The 24,202-nt window shown below is 38.9% G+C and overlaps 1 protein-coding gene across 1 annotated transcript; it reads right to left on the bottom strand.

Moving 5' to 3' along the window:
* Nucleotides 1-18,372, bottom strand: LOC111911465 (zinc finger CCCH domain-containing protein 14-like). Its single transcript, XM_023907248.2, has 2 exons — nt 18,189-18,372; nt 1-311 (listed from the first exon to the last, which is right to left on the bottom strand). The coding sequence occupies exons 1-2, from the start codon at nt 18,370-18,372 to the stop codon at nt 1-3; spliced, it is 495 nt and encodes a 164-aa protein (XP_023763016.2).
* Nucleotides 18,373-24,202: the final 5,830 nt, after the last annotated feature.

Genomic DNA, 24,202 nt, shown 5'->3' with positions numbered 1-24,202 from the left:
TCAATAAAAAAACATCATATCATCCATTTCTTGTCTCTCCGCCCGCTCCTTTTTTCTTGTTTCTTCTTTTTCTTTGTCGAAAGCCAAACGTTCGGAGAAATTAAGATTATATCGATCAAACGATGCTGTTATTTTCCGCATTTCATTAACGTCCATTCTGAAATTAGATGCACCCGAAGAAGTCATTTTTCCCTTTCTCTTCGCTTTGTCCCTACCCAATGGGCGGACAATTTCTTCTAGCTCGAGTTCGTCATCCTGATTTAAATCTAGACCGACCCGAACACCGGAGGATGTTGTGTAACCACTAGAGCCTGTTTTCGTTCGCTTTGATTGTTAGACCCTAAAAATAAAATCATGCTCGTATTTTTTTCCACCTACGACATCAGACCAATAATTTCCAACAATTATGCCACTTAAATGGTTTTCCGACTTCCTCAAGGTAAAGCTGCAAAGCTTCTTGAACTATTTCTTTGTCGCATTGGCCGCTTTTTCGTTGGGTTTTTAGGTTGTTGTACAACCCGTTTATTTTTGAAACCCCCTTTGCTATTTCTCGAAACTTTGAATCCAGTTGATGTTTCGTACGGTAGTCGTCATCTTTTCCTAGCTCCTCTCAAAACCGTTCTAAAATGCGAAACCAAAAATGTTCTTCCGGTTGTGCGTTTCCTTGAATCAAATCTTCAGAAATGTCAGCCCAAGCTTTGACCAAAACTAGCTCTTCGTGTGGAAGCCATGTTGTCGGATTTTGTCTTTCCGGTTGTGCGACACCCTCGCGCGCTTGTTTTTTCCCTTTACGCCTTTGTGGGGGTGGTGTTGGTTGAGTTTCGGGAACCATCTCTTCTTCTTCTAAGTCAGCCAACTCATCGACAAGTTGGCGTTGTTGTTGGGTTTGAGTTTGAGTTTGGGTTTGGGGTTGAGGTTGATTTGACAATTGTTGATCCGGAAACACAACAAAGTTTAAAAACATTTGCGGCGAAACATTTGGAACTTGGATCGGGTAATATTATCCAACATTTTGGTATTGGAATTGTAGTGAGGATTGAATGGGAACATCCATTTGGGGGCGATAAACTCCTTGTGGCGATGAATCGATAGCAAAAATATTTCCAGAAGGGATGTTTAAACTCGAACCATGGTTTTTTTTCCTTCGATCGGAAGTTAGGGTTTGATTGTCGGGATATTTTTTTTAGAAAAAAAATAGAGAGAATAGAGGGTTTGTTTGAATGTTGTTTGATGGTAAATAGTTGTGTATTTATAAGTTTTTAAAAAGGTAAAAAAAAAAATTGGTGTTAAATGCATTTAGCCGTTAGTAAAAAAAAATTATTTTTTTACCGTTATTCAACGGCTCATTCACAAAAAAAAAAAAAAAAAAAAAAAAAAAAAAAAAAAAAATTGCTTCAACCAATCATAGACGGAGAGAGAACACGGGAGAAGCTCCCCTCACCCGTTCCCGCGCAACCCTTCCCCGCACCGACGGTGCGGTGTTCCGCCGGGCGGGAACCTTCCCGCGGATCTTCCCTGCTACCATTTCGTCCAGCCTAATAATAACAAATCAATGTCAAAGACATTTATTCAAAACAAATATCGTTAATGAGAAATGGTACTAAGGTGTTTGTTTTTGTCTGTAAATTTTCTTGACTTCTTCTGTTTGCACCGCACACATCAATGCAGACATTAACCTTCACAAATTGTCTTCTAACATCTTCTAGCTTTAAAAAAAACACATCTTTATCTTTTTAGTGTTTTTATAAATTTATATTTATTCCAACTTTATTAATGATAAATAACTTGAATAAAAAAGAAAGTTACAATACTTTTAAAAAAAATTGACAACACAAACATGATATTTTTGACAAATTTATAAATAAAAATTTATTACAATAATGGTCGTTGAAGTTGTTTATATAAATATGAAAAAATATCATAATATATTTTTATATTTTTTGTGCTAAATTTTATAAACATTATTTAATATATGATCGCCAATTTCTTGGGAAAATATTAATGATATGTTTTAAATTGATTTAATTGAAAAAAAAATCAAAGTTTATTTCTATCCGTTTATGTATCAATTTTTTTGATTCATAATTACAATGTTGAAGTACAACTTTACGATCAAAATTGTTGGTTTTTATCAAATATATACGTTAATTTGTACCATTTTTATTTTCAATTTTTATACAATAATATATAAAATTTGATCTAGATTTGTTAATTATTTATAACAAAGTTATAAAAACATTAAAAAATCACTTTGAAATTTAAAAAAGTCAGTTTATTTATATTTAGTTTATTTACTAGCTTGCAGATGTTAAAAAAACAAATATTCTTTTTTTTTTTCACACTGTAGATATTTGGTCCACCTCTTCTACTGTCTACAGATATGATCTGCAGACTGCATATATTTTGTCTAAAAAAAACAAACAACACCTAATAGTTCACAAGAACTATAACCAATCAGATTTTAATGCCAAAAATAGGCCACTAGTAGCAATTTAGGGGGGGTGTTTGGGTTTGCTTTTCAAGTAAGTTTATTGATTTATTGGTTTTTTTAAAAGCTAATAAGTGAAAAAAATTAATTTAACAAACTCAAAATCACTTTTCAAATAACATTTTCATTAGTTTCAAAAAACATTTTTTATAAAAGCATGTAAGACTTGACTTTTTGAAACTAATTTTAGCTTTTTAACTAGAATAACTTCAAAAAACACTTTTTTAGCTAAATATTTTTTAACTTATAGAATTATTGACCTTTTCACCATAAAAGATAATCCAAAAACTTTTTAAAAAACTCATTTTACCACCACTATTAAAAATAAATACTTTTATCTAAAAAAACTTTTAGAATTCAAAAAACACTCCCCAACATACCCTTAAAACAATAAAAAAACAATTTTTATTATCTACTTTCTTAAAAACAATCATAAGCACTAGGGATGTGCGTTTGGATCGAATACCCGAACCGAAACCCGGACCGGACCGACCTAAATTAGGACCGAATAAGTTATTTAGGTCGGTTCTCGGGTATCTATTTTTGCCCAATTCGGGTTTCGGGTTATTCGGTCCGGGTTACCCGAATAAAGGTTTAACCGAGCCAAAAAGACCGACCCGGAAAGTGAATAGTCACTTAAATCGAACAACCCAAATAAACCGAAATGACCTAAATAACTCAAATAAACTGAAATGACCCGAATAAACCAAATAAGGAAAATGTATATTTAGTTCAAGAAAAAAAAATTATTAAATTAATATTTTTTTTCTTGAACTAGATATATAATTTCCTTATTTGGGTTATTCGGGTCATTTCAATTTATTTGGGTTATTCGAGTCATTTCGGTTTATTTGGGTTATTCGGTTCAAAACATAGTGTAAATGTTTATTTGGGTTATTTCGGTCATATCAGGTTAATAACCGAACCGAAACCTATATTACCTGAACCGAACCGGTCGGTATTAGTATAATCGGTCCGGGTTTCGGTTCCCATTTTTCATCCAATTCGGGTTCGGGTCGGTTCCGACCCGAAGCACATCCCTAATGAGCACAGTAACACCAATTCAAAAAACAATCAAGCAAATAGGTGTACAAAAAAAATGAAAATCAATAATTGAATAAAAAATTACCAACAGAAAACAAAATATCTAATTAGAACCCAAAAACTAGTGATTTCACTAATCCTCCATAATAAATAAAGAACTTTTTGTAGGGGTGAGCATGGTGCGGTTTTCAGACCAAACCGAACCGCAAACCGCATGGTGCGGTTTTTGCATTCTTAAAACTATTGGGTGCAGTTTTGCAATGGTTCGGTTTTTCGATTTTTAAATGCGGTTTCGGTTTGTATCGGTGCGGTTTCGGTTTTTAAACCGTGTTAAGAATTTGGTGCAGTTTTTTTTTTATGTTTTTTGGTGCGGTTTTTTAAAACTATAAGAACTGAAAACCATGTGCATATAAGCTTGTATTGTATTATTGTTTTTAATACATTCATTTTCAGCTCAAAACAAAATTACATAATCAAAAATTGTAAGTCGCTTAAAATACAACTTGTGACCACTCTCACAAACTAATTAATAATTGAAGGTTGGTTGATTTTGACTTAATTTGTTACAAGCTTATTACATGTAATCGATTAGTACGTTTGGCTAACAATAGAACATTTCTTTTGCACCCCATATAGTCTTATACAAACACAAAATAAACATATAATAAATATATTATCGTTTATAACTATTTTAAATAGCATGTATATAATATACATTGATTGATTTATTACTATACACGCTTGCGGTGCGGTTCGGTTTTGGTGGACCGGTTTTTAGGATAGAAACCGCACCGCACCGTTGACCTTCGGTTTTTGCAAAAATTAAATCCGCACCATTGGTTTTTGCATCGGTTTTGGTTTTTCGGTTGTGGTTTATTGCGGTTTTGTCGGTTTTTCTTTAGTCGGTTCGGTTTTTGCTCGTCCCTAACTTTTTTTCACATGTCACGCTCTCGTTGATTTGGTCATATGTTATTTTATGGTTATTTTCAATTAATCTTTTTTCCACATGACATTTTGTGGTTTTTTTTCATTTTATTAATTTCCACATAATATTTAAATTTAATAATTGCAATAAATGTAATAATCAATGCATATCAATTTCATTAATTGACTTCCTTCTAATATCAAATTCTCTAAATTAAAGTTTCATTAGTTTCTTTTTTTTTATTTATCTAAATTATTTGTTCAATTTAAAAGAAAAACAAACAATTTAATTTTAATAATTCAATATTTTTTAATTTTTTTCTTATAAATTCAAACTTCTCAAAATGTTTATAATTTCATATTTTTTTTCTTTAAAATGAACTCATATAATACATGAGTTTTACACTTAGTAAGTTAATAAACATCCACAATAGTAAATTAGAATTCAGAACAGGAAAACTGTAAACAGGATTCTCAAATAAGAAATTAGAAATTACCTCAGACTCAGTAGTCCTCGTCGTCCTAATATTTCCACATTAGTAACACCATTAATCAAAACTATGAACTAGAAGAACTCGAATTCCGCTTTCCACATACTCGTTTCTCAAAGACTCCGATATTTAAAAACTAGAAATCTTTATGAAAATTTATGAACGCAACTAAAAATTTAAAAGACTCAAAACAATTGTTTTTTTACTATTGGAGACGTGAATGACTGAATCCTGAATGACAATCGAGTGAGCATAGGCAATGCTAACGTTGATTTTCCAGATTGCAACAAGTAACAAGTAACTAGATTCCTTCTCTTCTTAATTACTTAAGAATTAGGCGTTGATTTTTTTTTGTTTTTGTTTTTTTTTTTTTTTTTTTTTTTACCCCGTTTCACTTTCCAAGTGATGTCTCTTTCCCTTGTTGAAGTATTGAACGAAACATTTAGCCCAAGTAAAAGGTATACGCATAAGAGATGGAATAAATCTGATGCACCTCATGTTTTGATCCATGCGCCGTAGCCCAAGTCGCCCATGGCTTGGGCCTACCCTAAGTGAATACAATATACATATCATGTTGTATAGGCACATCATCGTCGTTTATTCACAACCTTTACTTAGATCATTTATGAGCCTCTTTCCACGCTGTAATAAATTAATTTTTTATTTAAATTGTCCATATATGATAAATTTATTTTTGGATTGTTTCCTACATAAACAAAATCAACAACTTAAGGCTAATGGGAGTCGCTAAGTATTAAGATATAACCCGGTCACATTCATTCCCTGATATTTATCACACATGTATATTACTTTGTCAATATTGTTCCCATGCATATCTCTCTCACAGTTAGTTGGATTCTCATTATATAAACCCATATGTATTCATTTGTAAATATACGAAAGATATAGAAACAAATCTTCACAGTATCTTCCCTAATTCCATTTCTTTATATGGTATCAGAGCTTTGCTCGATACACACCACGCCAGAAAAACTAATATTCTTCCCCTCCAAACACAAATGGGAACTAATGACAACGCATCTTCTTCTTCTCTCATTGTTAATACCACTCTCAAAGACATTACCATTGTTAATTTTCCAGCAACCCTAAAGCTCACATCTACCAATTATCTTGGGTAGAAAACTCAGATCGAAGCTCTACTACATGCCTTAGATCTATATCGCTTTATTGATGGCTCACACCTTGCACCTGCACCAACAATTACGGCTGATGGAACAAGCACACCCCACGCAGAATATCCAAAGTGGTTCAGGCAAGATCGACTTCTCTTTGGTGCCTTAGTTGGAACTCTTTCTCCTGAAATTGTACCACTGGTAACAAATGCATCTTCTTCCTGCGAAGCCTAGCAAACCCTAGCCAATACATATGCATCTCCATCAAGAGGACACATTAAACAACTCCAACACCGGCTAAAGCAAATCACCAAAACCTCCAACCAAACCATCACTCAATATATGCAAAGTATCAAAACAGTGGTGGACGAGCTCGCTATCCTTGGGAAGAAACTAGATCAGGATGACATCACTGATGTTGTTGTCAATGGGCTTGACCAAGCAGCTTACAAGCCAATTCTCAATGCTCTTCATGCAAGAGACTTACCCATATCCTTCACTAAACTACATGAAAAACTTATAAATCATGAATTATCTAATGCTCAATAGGTCTCATATGTTGATATTCATCAACCTGCTACTGTTTTCTACTCAAACCATCAGACTACTAAGAAAACATGGCCCCCTAAATCACAAAACACCACTTCTGGCTTACTGCCCATACCCTCAAGACAGTCTAATCAGGTCTCCTCAACCACTCGCCAACGTCCCTTTCTCGGGAAGTGCCAATGGTGTCACCAAAAAGGATATTCCCTCACCAACTGCTCAACCTTCAAAAGGATTTTTCCAACTGCAACTGTCCCTCCTTATCACAACCTGTAGGTTCAAAATGCCCAAGCTCATGTCATGAATCCCATCAACACCTCAAACACAACCAACTGGTTGTTTGACAGCGGAGCCACCTTTCATGCAACCAATGATCTCATTAATTTATCCATCCATGCTCCATATGATGGAACTGAAGAGTTAGTCATTGGTGATGGTACATGCTTAAAAATCTCTCATATTGGCTCTGTCATCCTTCACACACCTAAAGCACCATTAATCCTCAAAATTGTTCTATATGTTCCCTCTTTATCTCGCAACATTATCTCAATATCTCGTTTATGCATTGATAATCAATTTCTAATAGAATTTTACTCTTTTGTTTTTGTCATCAAGGATCTGGCATCTAAAGTTCCACTGTTCCAGGGCATAGCAACCAAGGGAATGTATGAATTACGGCCTGCCTTTTCGCCATCTATTTTCACCATTCATCACACCAGCTCTCTTCTGTGGCACCACCGTTTAGGTCAGCCACAAAATAAAGTTCTCAAGCAGCTATCTTCCTCCATTTCTTTTCATTCAAACACTGATAATAATTGTAATTCATGTCGAATTAATAAAAGTCACTGTTTACCATTCCACACTTCATCTTTTGCATCTAATACTCCATTAGAACTCATATTCTCCGATGTATGGTGCTCCCCAATTGAGTCATTTGATCACTACAAATATTACATCATATTTGTAGATCATTTTACCAAATATATATGGCTCTATCCCATGAAAAAGAAATCTGACTCACTTGATATATTCATTCGTTTTCAACATCTAGTTGAAAATTACTTCAACACCAAAATTAAACAATTTTTTTCAGATAATGGTGGAGAGTACATCAAACTCGCCACTCATCTTGCCTTATCTGGTATGTCTCATCTTACCTCCCCACCACATACTCCTCAACATAACGGATATGCTGAGAGACGCCATTGACACATAGTCGAGACTGGTCTTGCTTTACTCTCTCACTCTAAACTCCCTACCACCTTCTGGCCTTTCGCATTTACTACTGCTGCATATCTCATAAACAGGCTACCCACCACTACCCTTCATAATCTTTCTCCTTTTCAATGTCTTTTTCAAAAAGAACCAAACTATTCCAAACTCAAATGTTGCGGTTGTCTATGCTATCCATGACTTCACCCATATTCCCCAAATAAATTACACCCTCGTTCAGCCCCCTGTATTTTCGTTGGTTATTCTCCAACCCAAAGTGCCTACTACGCTTATGACCCTTTATCCAGAAAAATCTACACATCAAGACATGTTGTGTTCATTGAAAATGAATTTCCATATCCAAAACTTGCTAAATCTCCTACAACAGAATCTCCAATCGATTACAATCAATGGATTCCACTATCATTTCCAATTTCACAATCTGACCCTCCCCCCACTACTCCAACATCTTCCGCCACCTTCATTCCCACTCTCCAAAATCCTTCTCCTATACTTAATGATCCTCACACACCACCTCCTTCTCCTCCTCCACCTCCTCCATCTCTTCCCCCTCCTTCACCTCCTCCCCCCTCACACATGCCAACTCGTCCTCACCCAAAACCAAACCCTCGTTATTTTAACTCTGATTTCCAGTTATACACTACCTCAACTGAATATCCATCTGAACCATCCACAATATCTTAAGCCCTTAAACACCCATCATGGTGCAATGCCATGCAAGAAGAGTTCGATGCTCTCACCCGTAACAACACCTGGTCCCTTGTACCATTCTCTCAAGCTCAAAATTTAGTCAGATGCAAGTGGGTATACCGAATGAAATATAAACCAGATGGCTCAGTTGATCGCCTAAAAGCACGTCTCGTGGCAAAAGGCTTCCATCAATGTCCAGGTATTGATTACCGGGAAACCTTCGGCCCCGTTCTCAAACCAGCCACATTATGCCTTATTCTCTCACTCGTCATCTCAAATGATTAGCCTCTCAGACAACTTGATATCAATAGCGCCTTCTTACAAGGCACACTTCATGAAGATGTTTACATCTCTCAACCTCCAGGTTTTGTTGATCCCTCCAATCCCACTCATGTTTGCAAATTAAAAAAGCACTATATGGTCTTCGCCAAGCTTCTAGAGCATGGTATGATGAATTTAAAACTTATCTCATTTCCCTCAGATTTAAATCCACCATCTCAGATTTCTCTCTTTTCATTCTCAAAACTAACACCTCCATCATCCTAGTTCTTGTCTATGTTGATGACATAATTGTCACTGGTTCATCTCCCAAACACATATCCACCTTTATGTCTTATCTAGCCTCTAAATTCTCTCTAAAAGATCTTGGATCTTTGTCTTACTTCCTTGGTGTTGAAGTCCTCCCTCACTCTCAGGGAATCCTACTCTCTCAAATAAAATACATTCTTGATATCATTAATAAAGCCAAAATGACTGATTGTAAGCCTGTATCCACACCAATGATTAGTTCTGACACCTTACGATTAATAGGGGGCACACCACATCCGTCTCCAACTGCTTATCGCACCTTAGTCGGTGCCCTACAATACTTATCCCTAACCAGACCGGATATTTCCTTTGCAGTTAACCGTTTATCTCAGTTTATGCAGGCTCCAACATCCCTCCACTGGACAGCTTTGAAACGCTTAATCAGATATTTGCATGGCACACTTTATTATGGCATCATCATTCATCATAACTCACCGCTTACACTTCATGCATTCACTGATGCTGACTGGGCTGGAGACAAGGATAACTACATAAACACCACCGGGTACATAGTTTATCTCGGTGCAAACCCAATTTCATGGAGCTCAAAACATTAAAGCACTCTAGCCAGAAGCTCCACTGAAGCTGAGCCATTGCATCCACCACCACCGAAGTTCAATGGCTAATTTCCCTACTAAGTGAACTTGACATTTCATCTTCTACTATACCTACTATTTATTGCGACAACCTGAGTGCAACCTCATATTCAGCAAATCCTGTTTTTCACTCAAGAATGAAGCATTTAGCTCTAAACTTTCACTTTGTAAGAGAGAAGGTACAACAAGGATCTCTAAGAGTTCAACACATAGCAGGTGACGACCAACTTGATGATGCTCTAACTAAACCTCTTCCATGACCACGCTTTCATTATCTCATATCCAAGATTGGTCTTCTCACAGGATCGTCCATCTTGCGGGGGAATATTAAGATATAACCCGGTCACATTCATTCCCTAATATTTAGCACACATGTATATTACTTTGTCAATATTGTTCCCGTGCATATCTCTCTCACAGTTAGTTGTACTTTCATTATATAAACCCAGATGTATTCACTTGTAATGTCACACCCCCAAACCAAGGATGGCGGAAACGTCCGGGGGTGGAGGACTTCATGTATAGTATCATAACAACAAATGCAATAGTGATTTAAGCAAACACAACCAACATATATATAATTGAAAAAGTTACATCATTGTATGAATTACATGTTTTAAAATCAATTACAATATGTTGACAAAATATGAAATGTTTGACGCCTTAACGTCCCATCCTCAAAATGCTCTTGATTTCCTGTTTAGTGCTTTCCTGAGAATACAAGTTGTTTGAAAAAGTGTCAACTCAAAGGTTGGTGAGTTCATAAGCTTTTGGCAGTGAGAGTTTGAAAATCGATCCTTGTAAAGAGATGTATGACACCAAGAAAAATCTAATATTTTCCTTATAAAAGTCATGTAGTCCTAAATTCCAGGACCGAAATAAATGATGCGTGGTCTTAAATACCAAGACTGAAAATGTACCATAATATCTGTAATTATTGTTATAAAGAGTGATTTTAAATTGACATAAAACCTCTTTTGATTTATGAAATCCCTGTAAACTTATGTTGTTAGATCCCTATGTGAGCCGCTATAATCATACTAATGACCTGTATACGCCTACTACGACGTTTCTCAGGCGTTGCGAATATGAAAATGACACTTGTCACCCGCAGACCTGCAGGTCCGGCTGTAGCTAGTAGCGAGGTGTGGGGTGTCAAACCCAATATAGATCTATACACAACTCTCACGTTCTCCCTCCAGGAGACTCTGATTATAACTAGCAGGAATTAGATTCCGTACTCGGACGTACGGACGAGTATGTCTCACAATTTAGGTTAACATGTTTACGTGTGGTGCATAAGTGTAAAGCCTTTTCTTGTGGGAATAAAACCTTCCGAAATGTGTTTGTTGTGTTAATGGAAACATAAACCATACCTATTATAGTTTACCCAAAAACGTTTGTAGAGTATGAAAACTCTTTTATGAAAACTCTTTTGAAATGAATTCACACTTAACGTAATAAAAGTTCCCTGTTGTATAAATGTACCCTTCTGAAAATATATTTGTATTATGTATGTATCATAAACTATACCCTTTATAGTTTATCAAAATAAGGGTAGAAATAGTAAAGTACATAAACTATACTTAACATAGTTTAATAATGCATTTGTATGTAATTATGTACTTTAATTATAACACTTGGTCATTTCTATGTATTATCTAGTGAAATTTCATTTGCTAACGGGTGTATATCTAGATATGAATACAAAAAAAATGCCACATACTATGATAACACATAATCACATATTGATATATACCTTGCTCAACATGTTACAAGGTGATATGAAATTTATTGTGTTTTTCTAATTATAACAATTTCTGTAACTGTTATTGGAAAATTTGTAGAAAAATCATAAAATGTCCAAATCAAGTTCTGTAACTTCTGAGAGTTTGGAAAATGAGTCTAATTGGTTCGTAAATTTTTCCATAATTTTTAGGGACCTCTAACTTGTGTAACCAAGTCCATAATCACAGACTGGTCCGGATTGGTGTTTGAGATGATAGGCAGTTTTGTAAAAATCACCACAAATTGTAGAAAAATCTTATGGAGATGTGCAAGTAGTCATTTTAAAGCTAAGAAGTGGAACTATTTGCACCTAAAACAGTTTTGAAAACTAAAATGCTTAAGTTGTCCAAAACAGTCCGTGAATGGGGTCCAACTTTTCTGATATAGGCTGTTAGAAAAGTTTAGTTTTGTTCTTGTTGTTTTACTTGTATTCCCCCCCTAAAAACTTGAGAAAAAATGAAAATGTAGGGGTATGAACTCACCTTAAGTGATTTCAGTAGATGATTGTTGAAGAATGGAGGTGTTTAACTCAAGAACACTTGGAGATGCCTTGAAGATTTTTGAGAATCTAGCATCATAGTTATGGAGTTTGTATAAGCTATCAATGATTTGAGTAAAATGAAGTGCAATAATCACAAGGAGGATGAATTATACTTACCAAGAGTGGAAGAACACTTGATGATCAGCTTTGGGATCTTGAATTAGAGGGAAAAGTTGGAGTTGGATCTTTGGTGGGATGAAAGTAAATGAAAGAAAATGAGGAGAGAGGTTGAGTGACCAGCTCTAAAAACGTGGGGATGGCTTGTGAGAGGGTAAAAAGTACAAGGAAGTGACAAGGTATGGTGGGGAGGAGTGTGGGTTAAGCATGGAGTAGGTATGGGGTTGCTTGTGTCATAAAATAAGATAAAGTCAACACTCTACCTTTGTACTTTACCTACTCTCTTTTGGATAAGGTTTTATCCTTAAAATGTGATTAAATCATTAATTTAGGGGTCTTATATGTTAAAATAAAGTTTTGGGTGAAAATCCCGTGTTAAAACAATTAATAACGGGCCTAAAACGCAAATTTAGTCGAAAACCGGGAGAAAAAGGCTTCCCAGCGAGACCTCTCGGTCCTAGGCCGAGGTTCGGTCCTTGCTGGTGCCGAGTCGGAAGTGGGATGCGAACCAGAAGAAGAAAGCGAAGGCGAGGGGCTTAGTCCGAGGGCTCGGCCCGAAGGTCAGAAGCGAAAGTGGTCAGACCCGAAATGTGCCGAACGTTCGGGTTCGGGTGAGGCATGCGAGGTTCGGGCCCGAGAGGACCTTTCGGGTTCGGTTCAGCAGCCTTCGGCTCAGAAGGGTTCGGTTCCTAAGAGGGCTCTCGGGTCCTAAGAGGGGTTTCGGGTCCTAAGAGGGGTTTCGGCTCCTTAAGTCCGTTTTTCGCGTAGACTTCCGTTTTTGGGCTGTTTTCGCCAAATTCAAGGGTCGGGATGCCCCGAGTGATTATAGAAAGTTGGGAGAGATTTCGAGAGAGATTTGAGAGAGATTCCACATACTCAGAGAGATTTGGGAGAGATTTGACATACTTGGAGAGATTTCACATACAAAGAGATATTTAGGAGAGATTTCACTTTCTTAGAGAGATTTGGGAGAGATTTGACATTTTTGGAGAGATTTCTCATTCAGAGAGAGATTTGGGAGAGATTTCACATACTTAGAGAGATATGGGGGAGATTTCACATACTTAGAGAGATTTGGGAGAGATTTGACATTCTTGGAGAGATTTCTCATTCAGAGAGAGATTTGGGAGAGATTTCACATACTTAGAGAGATTTGGGAGAGTTTTGACAATAAAGAGAGATTTCTCATTCAGAGAGAGATTTGGGAGAGATTTCACATACTTAGAGAGATTTGGGAGAGTTTTGACAATAAAGAGAGATAGAGTAAAAACGACTGAGAGTGGCTTCATGTGTGACAACAGTGAGTGTTTGGCTCCTCAATGCAAGGTCCGTGAACCCCGTTAAGCCATGTTTTAGGATCTTACACACTCCGATGAGTATGCAACATTGTTTTATTGTTCTTGTTCCTTGATTAGCACTAAGGTTAGGAAAAATTAAACACACAATTTTTCCAAGTGATGTTTTCTCATTAAGATAGTGAGTTATACATAATTACATAATACAAACCCTAATATACAAGGTTTAATTGAGTTGACCGGTTTGACTCGTTGACTTTGTTCGGCTCAGACTTGACCCGAATTTGATTATTGTCACATCATCCCCCCGTTAGAGGAAATTTCGTCCCGAAATTTATGCTTTGGCTGGGACTTCAAGAGTTTGGGAAAAGATGCGGGTATTTTTGTCTCATTTGGTCTTCGCGTTCCCAGGTGAACTCAGGTCCTCGTTTAGCGTTTCATCGAACCTTCACGATGGGAATACGACTTTGTTTCGTTCTTTTGACCTCCCGATCCATAATCTCAACTGGCCCCTCTACGAAGTGGAGATTTTCGTTAACTTCGATCTCGTCAAGAGGTATTACAAGTGTCTCGTCAGACAGACACTTCTTTAAGTTGGATACGTGAAATGTGGGGTGTATGTTATTAAGTTCATGAGGTAATCGGAGTTTGTACGCCACATGACCAATACTGGCAAGGATTTCGAACGGTCCTATGTACCTCGGGTTTAGTTTCCCATGTTTACCGAAACATATCATTCCTTTCCAAGGGGAGACTTTTAGTAATACTCGATCTCCGACCTGGAATTCTAAGGGTTTGCGTCGCTTGTCTGCGTAACTCTTTTGTCGATCACGAGACGCCTTCATTCTTTCCCGAATTTGAACAATCTTTTCTGTGGTCTCCCTTATGATTTCAGGACCAGTAAGGGTACTATTAGGGACTTGCCCCCTAGCTAGCTGAGTATCCCCCACTTCGGCCCAACATAGGGGTGATCTGCACTTACGACCGTAGAGAGCTTCGAACGGAGCGACTTTAATGCTGGTGTGATAGCTGTTATTGTAGGAGAATTCAATCAGCGGCAAATGAGTATCCCATGCCTTACCAAAGTCTATCACACAGGCTCTCAACATGTCTTCTAATGTTTGTATAGTGCGCTCGCTTTGCCCGTCGGTTTGTGGATGGTAGGTCGTACTCATGTCTAGCCTAGTTCCCAAGAATTTCTGCAGGGACTGCCAAAATCGCGAAGTGAATCTACTATCTCGATCGGAGATAATGGATATTGGTACACCATGCAGTCGCACAATCTCCTTGATGTATGTCCTGGTTAACTTCTCCATCTTGTCGGTTTCCTTTATTGGCAGGAAGTGTGCAGACTTGGTCAATCTGTCCACGATTACCCATATGGTGTCAAACCCCCCTGAAGTCTTAGGCAGCTTGGTTACGAAGTCCATGGTTATCCGTTCCCACTTCTATTCCGGTATATCAGGCTGTTGTAGTAGTCCCGAGGGTTTATGGTATTCCACCTTGACCTTGGCGCAAGTCAGACACTTGCCCACATAAGTAGCAATCTCGGCTTTCATATTCGACCACCAGTATAACTTTTTGAGGTCTAGATACATCTTGTCGGACCCTGGATGGATGGAGTATCGAGTCTTGTGTGCTTCATTCATGACCACGTCTCGGAACCCGCCGAACTTCGGAGTCCAGATTCGGTTCATGAGATGACGAGTTCCATCATCCTTGACTTCTAAGTTTTTATCCATTCCCCTTAATGCCTCATCTGCCACATTCTCTGGTTTCAAGGCTTCTAGTTGGGCTTCCCTGATTTGCGTGGCTAGGTGGGAATGGATGGTCATTGTTAAGGATCTTACTCGGCGGCCCGAGTATTCCTTCCTACTTAGGGCATCAGCCACTACATTGGCCTTGCCTGGGTGGTAGCGAATTTCGCACTCATAGTCGTTCAATAGTTCAACCCATCTTCGTTGCCGCATGTTGAGCTCTTTTTGATTGAGGATATGCTGAAGACTTTTGTGATCGGTGAAGATGGTACATTTTGTGCCGTAGAGGTAGTGCCTCTAAATCTTTAAAGCGAACACTACCGCTCCCAGTTCAAGGTCATGGGTAGTGTAATTGACTTCGTGTGTCTTAAGTTGTCTTGACGCGTAGGCGATGACTTTCCCTCTCTGCATGAGCACGCATCTGAGGCCTTGTTTTGAAGCATCGCAATATACCACGAAGTCATCAGTTCCTTCCGGAAGAGACAAGATTGGTGCGCTGCATAGAGCTTGCTTTAGTGTCTGGAAGGCGGCTTCTTGTTTATCTTCCCATTTGAACATCACGCCTTTCTGAGTCAGGGTGGTGAGGGGTTTAGCAATCTTGGAGAAGTTCTGTATAAATCTTCGGTAGTAGCCCGCGAGTCCCAAAAATTGTCGGATTTCCGTTGGCGTTGTGGGTGCTGCCCAATTTTCAATCGCCTTGATCTTTGAGGGGTCCACATGTATTCCTTTCTTGCATACCACGTGGCCAAGGAATCCCACTTCACGGAGCCAAAATTCACACTTTAAGAACTTGGCTTAAAGCTTCTCGGATCTTAGCGTCTCCAATATTAGTCTCAGGTGTCGCCTGTGTTCTTCTTCGTTTCTTGAATAAACCAAGATATCATCGATGAATACGATCACAAATTTATCCAAAAAGGGTCGACACACTCGGTTCATCAGATCCATGAACACCGCAGGCGCGTTTGTTAACCCGAATGGCATCACTACAAATTCGTAGTGTCCATAGCGAGTTCTGAATGCTGTCTTGGGGATATCTTCTTCTTGAACTCGCAATTGATGGTAACCCGACCTCAAGTCGATTTTTGAAAAGTAGCTCGCTCCCTGAAGTTGGTCAAAAAGGTCATCGATTCGGGGTAGGGGATATCGATTTTTGATGGTAAGTTTGTTTAACTCCCTATAATCGATGCACATACGAAAGGATCCATCCTTCTTTTTCACAAATAAAACTGGTGCTCCCCAGGGTGAAAAGCTCGGTCTGATGAATCCCTTGCTTAGTAGCTCGCTCAATTGACTAGACAGCTCTTGCATTTCTGCCGGTGCGAGACGATATGGTGCTTTGGCTACAGGGGTAGCACCGGGAACCAAGTCGATTCGAAATTCGACTTGTTGTGCGAGCGGTACACCTGGCAGATCTTCTGGGAATACGTCGGGGAAGTTGCACACTTCCGGAATGTCCTTGATGTCCTTTACCCCTTGATTCTTATCCACGACGTGAGCTAAGAAGACATGGTATTCTTTTCGGAGATACTTTCGGGCTTTGACGCAAGAGATGATTTGCAGGTTCCCGCTAGGCTTGTCGCCATAGACGGTGAGGGTGTTGCCATTTGGCAGATTGAGGCGGACGGCCCTTTCGTAACATAAAATGTCGGCACGATTAGGACCCAACCAATCCATACCAATGATGACGTCTAAACTTTTTATTGTGACCGGCATTAGATCGATTTTGAACAAATGGTTGTCTAAAGTGAGGGTACACCCTATGTAAATATCGTTAGCACGCTCAACCTTTCCGTTTGCCATTTCTACGACGTATGAATCTTTTAATGACTGGGAATTTTGCCTAAGTAAATGTTTGAATTGGTGGCTTAAGAAACTTCTTTCTGTCCCACTATCGAAAAGTACGCATGCATAAGAGTTATTGAGGAGGAACGTACCGGTAACCACCGAGGGGTCCTTGACTGCTTCTCCGTGTCCCATCGTCAGGACTCTCCCTACACCACCAGCATTAGTGTTTCGTGCTTTTGGGCAGTTTCGTTTGAAGTGCCCTGCCTCTCCACAGCCGTAACAGGCTTGGCTTACCCCAGTGCTGGTGACAGGGGTGGCTTGAGTGGTGTTTTGGGTCGACCCTTTACAGAATCGTGCAGTGTGCCCCTTCTTTTTGCAGTTATTGCAGTGTAATTCCCGACAGACATCATTGTGGTGGAAGCCACATTTGTTGCACTTGGGGAGTGTCCCGACATATTGCTTCCTTGGGGCCGGAGTGGATGGAGTAGTAGCAGCATGGATCGCGACAGTTTGTTGTTTCTTGGAGGATCTTGGTGTCGACTATTTCTTCTTGTTACTCCAGAACTTTCTTTTATTGTTTTCTCCTTTTGTTTGACCGTGGGTGGCGATCACGGTACCACGGCTGGTCCTGTGATCGATGAGTTGCTGTGCCAATTCCTTGGCACTCTCAAAGGTAGCAGGTTTCGAGGCCAGTACACTATCATGAATCTGGGATGATAGCCCCCAAAGGTATCGTTCTACCTTTTTCTCCTCCGGAGTGACCATTGCAGGGCAGAGGAGTGCTAGGTCATTGAATCGGGCAGTATAAGCTTCGAGATCCGTCCCCGTCATCTTGAGGTTCCAGAATTCTTCCTCCAGTTTCTGCACTTCGCCTCTTGGGCAATATTCCTTCAACATTAAAGCTTTTAAATCCTCCCAGCTTATAGAGTTAGCCACTGCAGGAGTAAGTGACTTAACCCTGCCGTTCCACCAGGTTAGAGCTCTTCCGGTGAAAGTGAATGCTGCATACTTGACTTTGCTCGCTTCGGGGCAAGCACAAATCTCGAAGACTGCTTCGGTTCTCTCGAACCATTGCATTAGTGCGATGACGCCCCCGCTCCCATTGAAAGAATCGGGTTTGCCATTTGTGAAGTCCTTATAAGTGCATTCCTTTGTGCGCCCCGAACTGTCACCCTGATTAGAGGGTGTAGCACCAGATCCGGATCCACCATTACCGTTAGGGCCGATTTGTGACATAGCTGCTGCCACAGCTGCCGTCACTGCAGCCTGGAACATTGCTGGATCAAATTGTGGTGGCGGCGGCGGAGGAGGTGGTGCTGTGCTACCGGAAGGTCTTGGTCTTTTCCTTGGTGGCATAGTTCTGTCATAATTATAAAATGACAAGTCGGTAAGGCCTCAATAGTAATAATGAGTCGAGTGTTACTGGTTTCATCTCAATTGTATTTTGTCCCAAGTTTATTACTTTAGAAGGTAATTCATCGAAAGGTTTATGCAATTAAACTTATGAATTTGATAGTGTTGACCCAAGCAGAGTCATATGTTTGTTTATGTCAACATTCCAGAAAGCAAAGTACATGCCAAATCCATTGATAACTTGCTAGTACATATAGTTTTGAAAAAAAGTTTGACCTCACAAGGGTCTACATTACATCATAATAAAGATAAAGTTTTCGGCAGTACAAAAGCCCCTTTAACTAGTGTGATCACTTAGTCGCAAGGTCAGACTATTCGCAATAAAGAGTAGCACCAACGCATACTCGAAATCCTAGATTTATAACAAAACATGAGTAGTGCGAACACTACTTGCAGCGGGTGATATCCGGTCCATGGTGGCCCTGGGATGAGGTCGAGGCTCCCTGAAGTTCCGCAATCCGGCGTTCGGCCGCGATCACCCTCTCCTCGAGAGCTGCGTGCCTCTCCTGGTACTCCCTTACCTCCGCTCGAGCAGCGGTAAGGTCCTCGATGAGTTGTTCTACTAGATAGAAGTCCCTCTCTAAATCCCGGGTGCGTGCATCGGTGGCTGCCGTAATAGCGCTAAGGTTTCGAACCTGGTCTGCCACTTCCCTACTCTGGTTCCCCAAGTTCGTGATGTGTTGGACCATAACGGGGAGAGCTCTGTCAGCCGGTCCTCCATGGCTGAGGTCATAGTAACCTCGTTGGTCGCCATAGGGTGACCTCTGGCGTTGTTGCCGGCTCCACCTCTCGATCATGGTTGCGCAGCGGGGCTCAGGCCCGTTGTGCCCCCAACGGTTTGCAGGTACCCTCGCGATATAAGGAGGGTTGAAGACTTCCTCCTCTGGCTCTTCTTCACCTTCGTCCTCATCCATGTCCACCTCGTCGTCTTCCTTTTCTTCTTCTTCTTCGTCTACCTCTTCTTCTTCTTCTTCGGTTTCTTCTTCGGGATCCTCTTCAATTAGTTCTTCGGGCTCTTCCTCAATCCAGCCGGCATTTCCCTGGTTGGGAAAGTATGGGTCTCCTGGTAAATGGTATCCTGCCATGTCGTCTGCGCGAGAATAGGGGTGTAAGAAGCAGATAACGGTTAATAATAATAATAATAATAATAATAATAATAATAATAATAATAATAATAATATCGCGATATAGCAACATACAAATATTCCTATAATATTTTAAATGTTTAGATTTGGTTCTTAGGGCACTCTTTGTAGTGTGAAGTTAGGTTATTAGATTTGTTGCCCCCTACGACTATCCCCCGATATGAGTAAGTCACTTCTTGGACAAATATAGTTGATCAGGCTATATCCTTCCCAGAACTGATTACTCATACCAAGGCATACTCATAGCGTTCAACTCCTCTTCTTTTAGTTTATGTTCTTCTAGTTATGACACTACGCGAGTATGTAATGCATGTAGGTATACTTTTTAAACAAGAACTATTCGTTTTCTAAAAGTATGACCCGTTAGAATGTTTTAAAATCAGAGACTCTTAGTCCCAAATGTGTTTATAGTTTGTATATCCTATGTTGTTTGATATACTTAATTCACTATAAACCGTGCTCTGATACCAATCTGTCACACCCCCAAACCAAGGATGGCGGAAACGTCCGGGGGTGGAGGACTTCATGTATAGTATCATAACAACAAATGCAATAGTGATTTAAGCAAACACAACCAACATATATATAATTGAAAAAGTTACATCATTGTATGAATTACATGTTTTAAAATCAATTACAATATGTTGACAAAATATGAAATGTTTGACGCCTTAACGTCCCATCCTCAAAATGCTCTTGATTTCCTGTTTAGTGCTTTCCTGAGAATACAAGTTGTTTGAAAAAGTGTCAACTCAAAGGTTGGTGAGTTCATAAGCTTTTGGCAGTGAGAGTTTGAAAATCGATCCTTGTAAAGAGATGTATGACACCAAGAAAAATCCAATATTTTCCTTATAAAAGTCATGTAGTCCTAAATTCCAGGACCGAAATAAATGATGCATGGTCTTAAATACCAAGACTGAAAATGTACCATAATATCTGTAATTATTGTTATAAAGAGTGATTTTAAATTGACATAAAACCTCTTTTGATTTATGAAATCCCTGTAAACTTATGTTGTTAGATCCCTATGTGAGCCGCTATAATCATACTAATGACCTGTATACGCCTACTACGACGTTTCTCAGGCGTCGCGAATATGAAAATGACACTTGTCACCCGCAGACCTGCAGGTCCGGCTGTAGCTAGCAGCGAGGTGTGGGGTGTCAAACCCAATATAGATCTATACACAACTATCACGTTCTCCCTCCAGGAGACTCTGATTATAACTAGCAGGAATTAGATTCCGTACTCGGACGTACGGACGAGTATGTCTCACAATTTAGGTTAACACGTTTATGTGTGGTGCATAAGTGTAAAGCCTTTTCTTGTGGGAATAAAACCTTCCGAAATGTGTTTGTTGTGTTAATGGAAACATAAACCATACCTATTATAGTTTACCCAAAAACGTTTGTAGAGTATGAAAACTCTTTTATGAAAACGCTTTTGAAATGAATTCACACTTAACGTAATAAAAGTTCCCTTTTGTATAAATGTACCCTTCTGAAAATATATTTGTATTATGTATGTATCATAAACTATAACCTTTATAGTTTATCAAAATAAGGGTAGAAATAGTAAAGTACATAAACTATACTTAACATAGTTTAATAATGCATTTGTATGTAATTGTGTACTTTAATTATAACACTTGGTCATTTCTATGTATTATCTAGTGAAATTTCATTTGCTAACGGGTGTATATCTAGATATGAATACAAAAAAAATGCCACATACTATGACAACACATAATCACATATTGATATATACCTTGCTCAACATGTTACAAGGTGATATGAAATTTATTGTGTTTTTCTAATTATAACAATTTCTGTAACTGTTATTGGAAAATTTGTAGAAAAATCATAAAATGTCCAAATCAAGTTCTGTAACTTCTGAGAGTTTGGAAAATGAGTCTAATTGGTTCGTAAATTTTTCCATAATTTTTAGGGACCTCTAACTTGTGTAACCAAGTCCACAATCACAGACTGGTCCGGATTGGTGTTTGAGATGATAGGCAGTTTTGTAAAAATCACCACAAATTGTAGAAAAATCTTATGGAGATGTGCAAGTAGTCATTTTAAAGCTAAGAAGTGGAACTATTTGCACCTAAAACAGTTTTGAAAACTAAAATGCTTAAGTTGTCCAAAACAGTCCGTGAATGGGGTCCAACTTTTCTGATATAGGCTGTTAGAAAAGTTTAGTTTTGTTCTTGTTGTTTTACTTGTATTCCCCCCCCCCCCCCCTAAAAACTTGAGAAAAAATTAAAATGTAGGGGTATGAACTCACCTTAAGTGATTTCAGTAGATGATTGTTGAAGAATGGAGGTGTTTAACTCAAGAACACTTGGAGATGCCTTGAAGATTTTTGAGAATCTAGCATCATAGTTATGGAGTTTGTATAAGCTATCAATGATTTGAGTAAAATGAAGTGCAATAATCACAAGGAGGATGAATTATACTTACCAAGAGTGGAAGAACACTTAATGATCAGCTTTGGGATCTTGAATTAGAGGGAAAAGTTGGAGTTGGATCTTTGGTGGGATGAAAGTAATTGAAAGAAAATGAGGAGAGAGGTTGAGTGACCAGCCCTAAAAACGTGGGGATGGCTTGTGAGAGGGTAAAAAGTACAAGGAAGTGACAATGTATGGTGGGAAGGAGTGTGGGTTAAGCATGGAGTAGGTATGGGGTTGCTTGTGTCATAAAATAAGGTAAAGTCAACACTCTACCTTTGTACTTTACCTACTCTCTTTTGGATAAGGTTTTATCCTTAAAATGTGATTAAATCATTAATTTAGGGGCCTTATATGTTAAAATAAAGTTTTGGGTGAAAATCCCGTGTTAAAACAATTAATAACGGGCCTAAAACGCAAATTTAGTCGAAAACCGGGAGAGAAAGGCTTCCCAGCGAGACCTCTCGGTCCTAGGCCAAGGTTCGGTCCCTAGGCCGAGGTTCGGTCCTTGCTGGTGCCGAGTCGGAAGTGGGATGCGAACCAGAAGAAGAAAGCGAAGGCGAGGGGCTTAGTCCGAGGGCTCGGCTCGAAGGTCAGAAGCGAAAGTGGTCAGACCCGAAATGTGCCGAACGTTCGGGTTCGGGTGAGGCATGCGAGGTTCGGGCCCGAGAGGACCTTTCGGGTTCGGTTCAGCAGCCTTCGGCTCAGAAGGGTTCGGTTCCTAAGAGGGCTCTCGGGTCCTAAGAGGGGTTTCGGGTCCTAAGAGGGGTTTCGGCTCCTTAAGTCCGTTTTTCGCGTAGACTTCCGTTTTTGGGCTGTTTTCGCCAAATTCAAGGGTCGGGATCCCCCGAGTGATTATAGAAAGTTGGGAGAGATTTCGAGAGAGATTCCACATACTCAGAGAGATTTGGGAGATTTTTGACATACTTGGAGAGATTTCATATACAAAGAGATATTTGGGAGAGATTTCACTTTCTTAGAGAGATTTGGGAGAGATTTGACATTCTTGGAGAGATTTCTCATTCAGAGAGAGATTTGGGAGAGATTTCACATACTTAGAGAGATATGGGGGAGATTTCACATACTTAGAGAGATTTGGGAGAGATTTGACATTCTTGGAGAGATTTCTCATTCAGAGAGAGATTTGGGAGAGATTTCACATACTTAGAGAGATTTGGGAGAGTTTTGACAATAAAGAGAGATTTCTCATTCAGAGAGAGATTTGGGAGAGATTTCACATACTTAGAGAGATTTGGGAGAGTTTTGACAATAAAGAGAGATAGAGTAAAAACGACTGAGAGTGGCTTCATGTGTGACAACAGTGAGTGTTTGGCTCCTCAATGCAAGGTCCGTGAACCCCGTTAAGCCATGTTTTAGGATCTTACACACTCCCGATGAGTATGCAACATTGTTTTATTGTTCTTGTTCCTTGATTAGCACTAAGGTTAGGAAAAATTAAACACACAATTTTTCCAAGTGATGTTTTCTCATTAAGATAGTGAGTTATACATAATTACATAATACAAACCCTAATATACAAGGTTTAATTGAGTTGACCGGTTTGACTCGTTGACTTTGTTCGGCTCAGACTTGACCCGAATTTGACTATTGTCACATGTAAATATACGAAAGATATAGAAACAAATCTTCACAGTATCTTCCCTAATTCCATTTCTTTATACTAAGGGCTTGCTAGGAAGAAAGAACACTGCCCCTAGCACTCGCTAGGGGGCTCGTTATATGAAGCTTGTTACGTGCGTAACGAGAGGAGAGGGAGAAAGAAGGTGGCTGTGATTAATGGAACATTTTTTTTTCAAAATAAAAACTATTAAAAATAGCATACTATTTGAATGTTATCACTTCCTACATTTTAAGAACTTGGATGCTATTATTCTTTTTTTTTTTTATCCTAGGTTGCTTCAAAAAATCTTATATGGCTTAAAAAATCTTATATAACAATAGCATATTACCACTTCCGATGTATATTGTATACTGTTATAAATTTATCAACTTTGATGTATCTTACTTTTTGAACTTTTGGTTGTTACAGAAAGAAAAAAGCACCCACCTATGTTACGACACTTGGCATGGTCCATTTATTAAAAATTTGGAATAAGCGGTTTATTTTTTTGTTTTTTTTTTATACGTGGGGTTATAGACAAGATTATAAGAGTAGTGG

This window comes from Lactuca sativa, chromosome 7 (genome assembly GCF_002870075.4).
Source record: "Lactuca sativa cultivar Salinas chromosome 7, Lsat_Salinas_v11, whole genome shotgun sequence".
In the NCBI taxonomy this organism is placed as follows: Eukaryota; Viridiplantae; Streptophyta; class Magnoliopsida; order Asterales; family Asteraceae; genus Lactuca; species Lactuca sativa.
The sequence above is the reverse complement of the archived record's forward strand: the minus strand, read 5'-3'. Positions and strand labels throughout refer to the sequence as shown.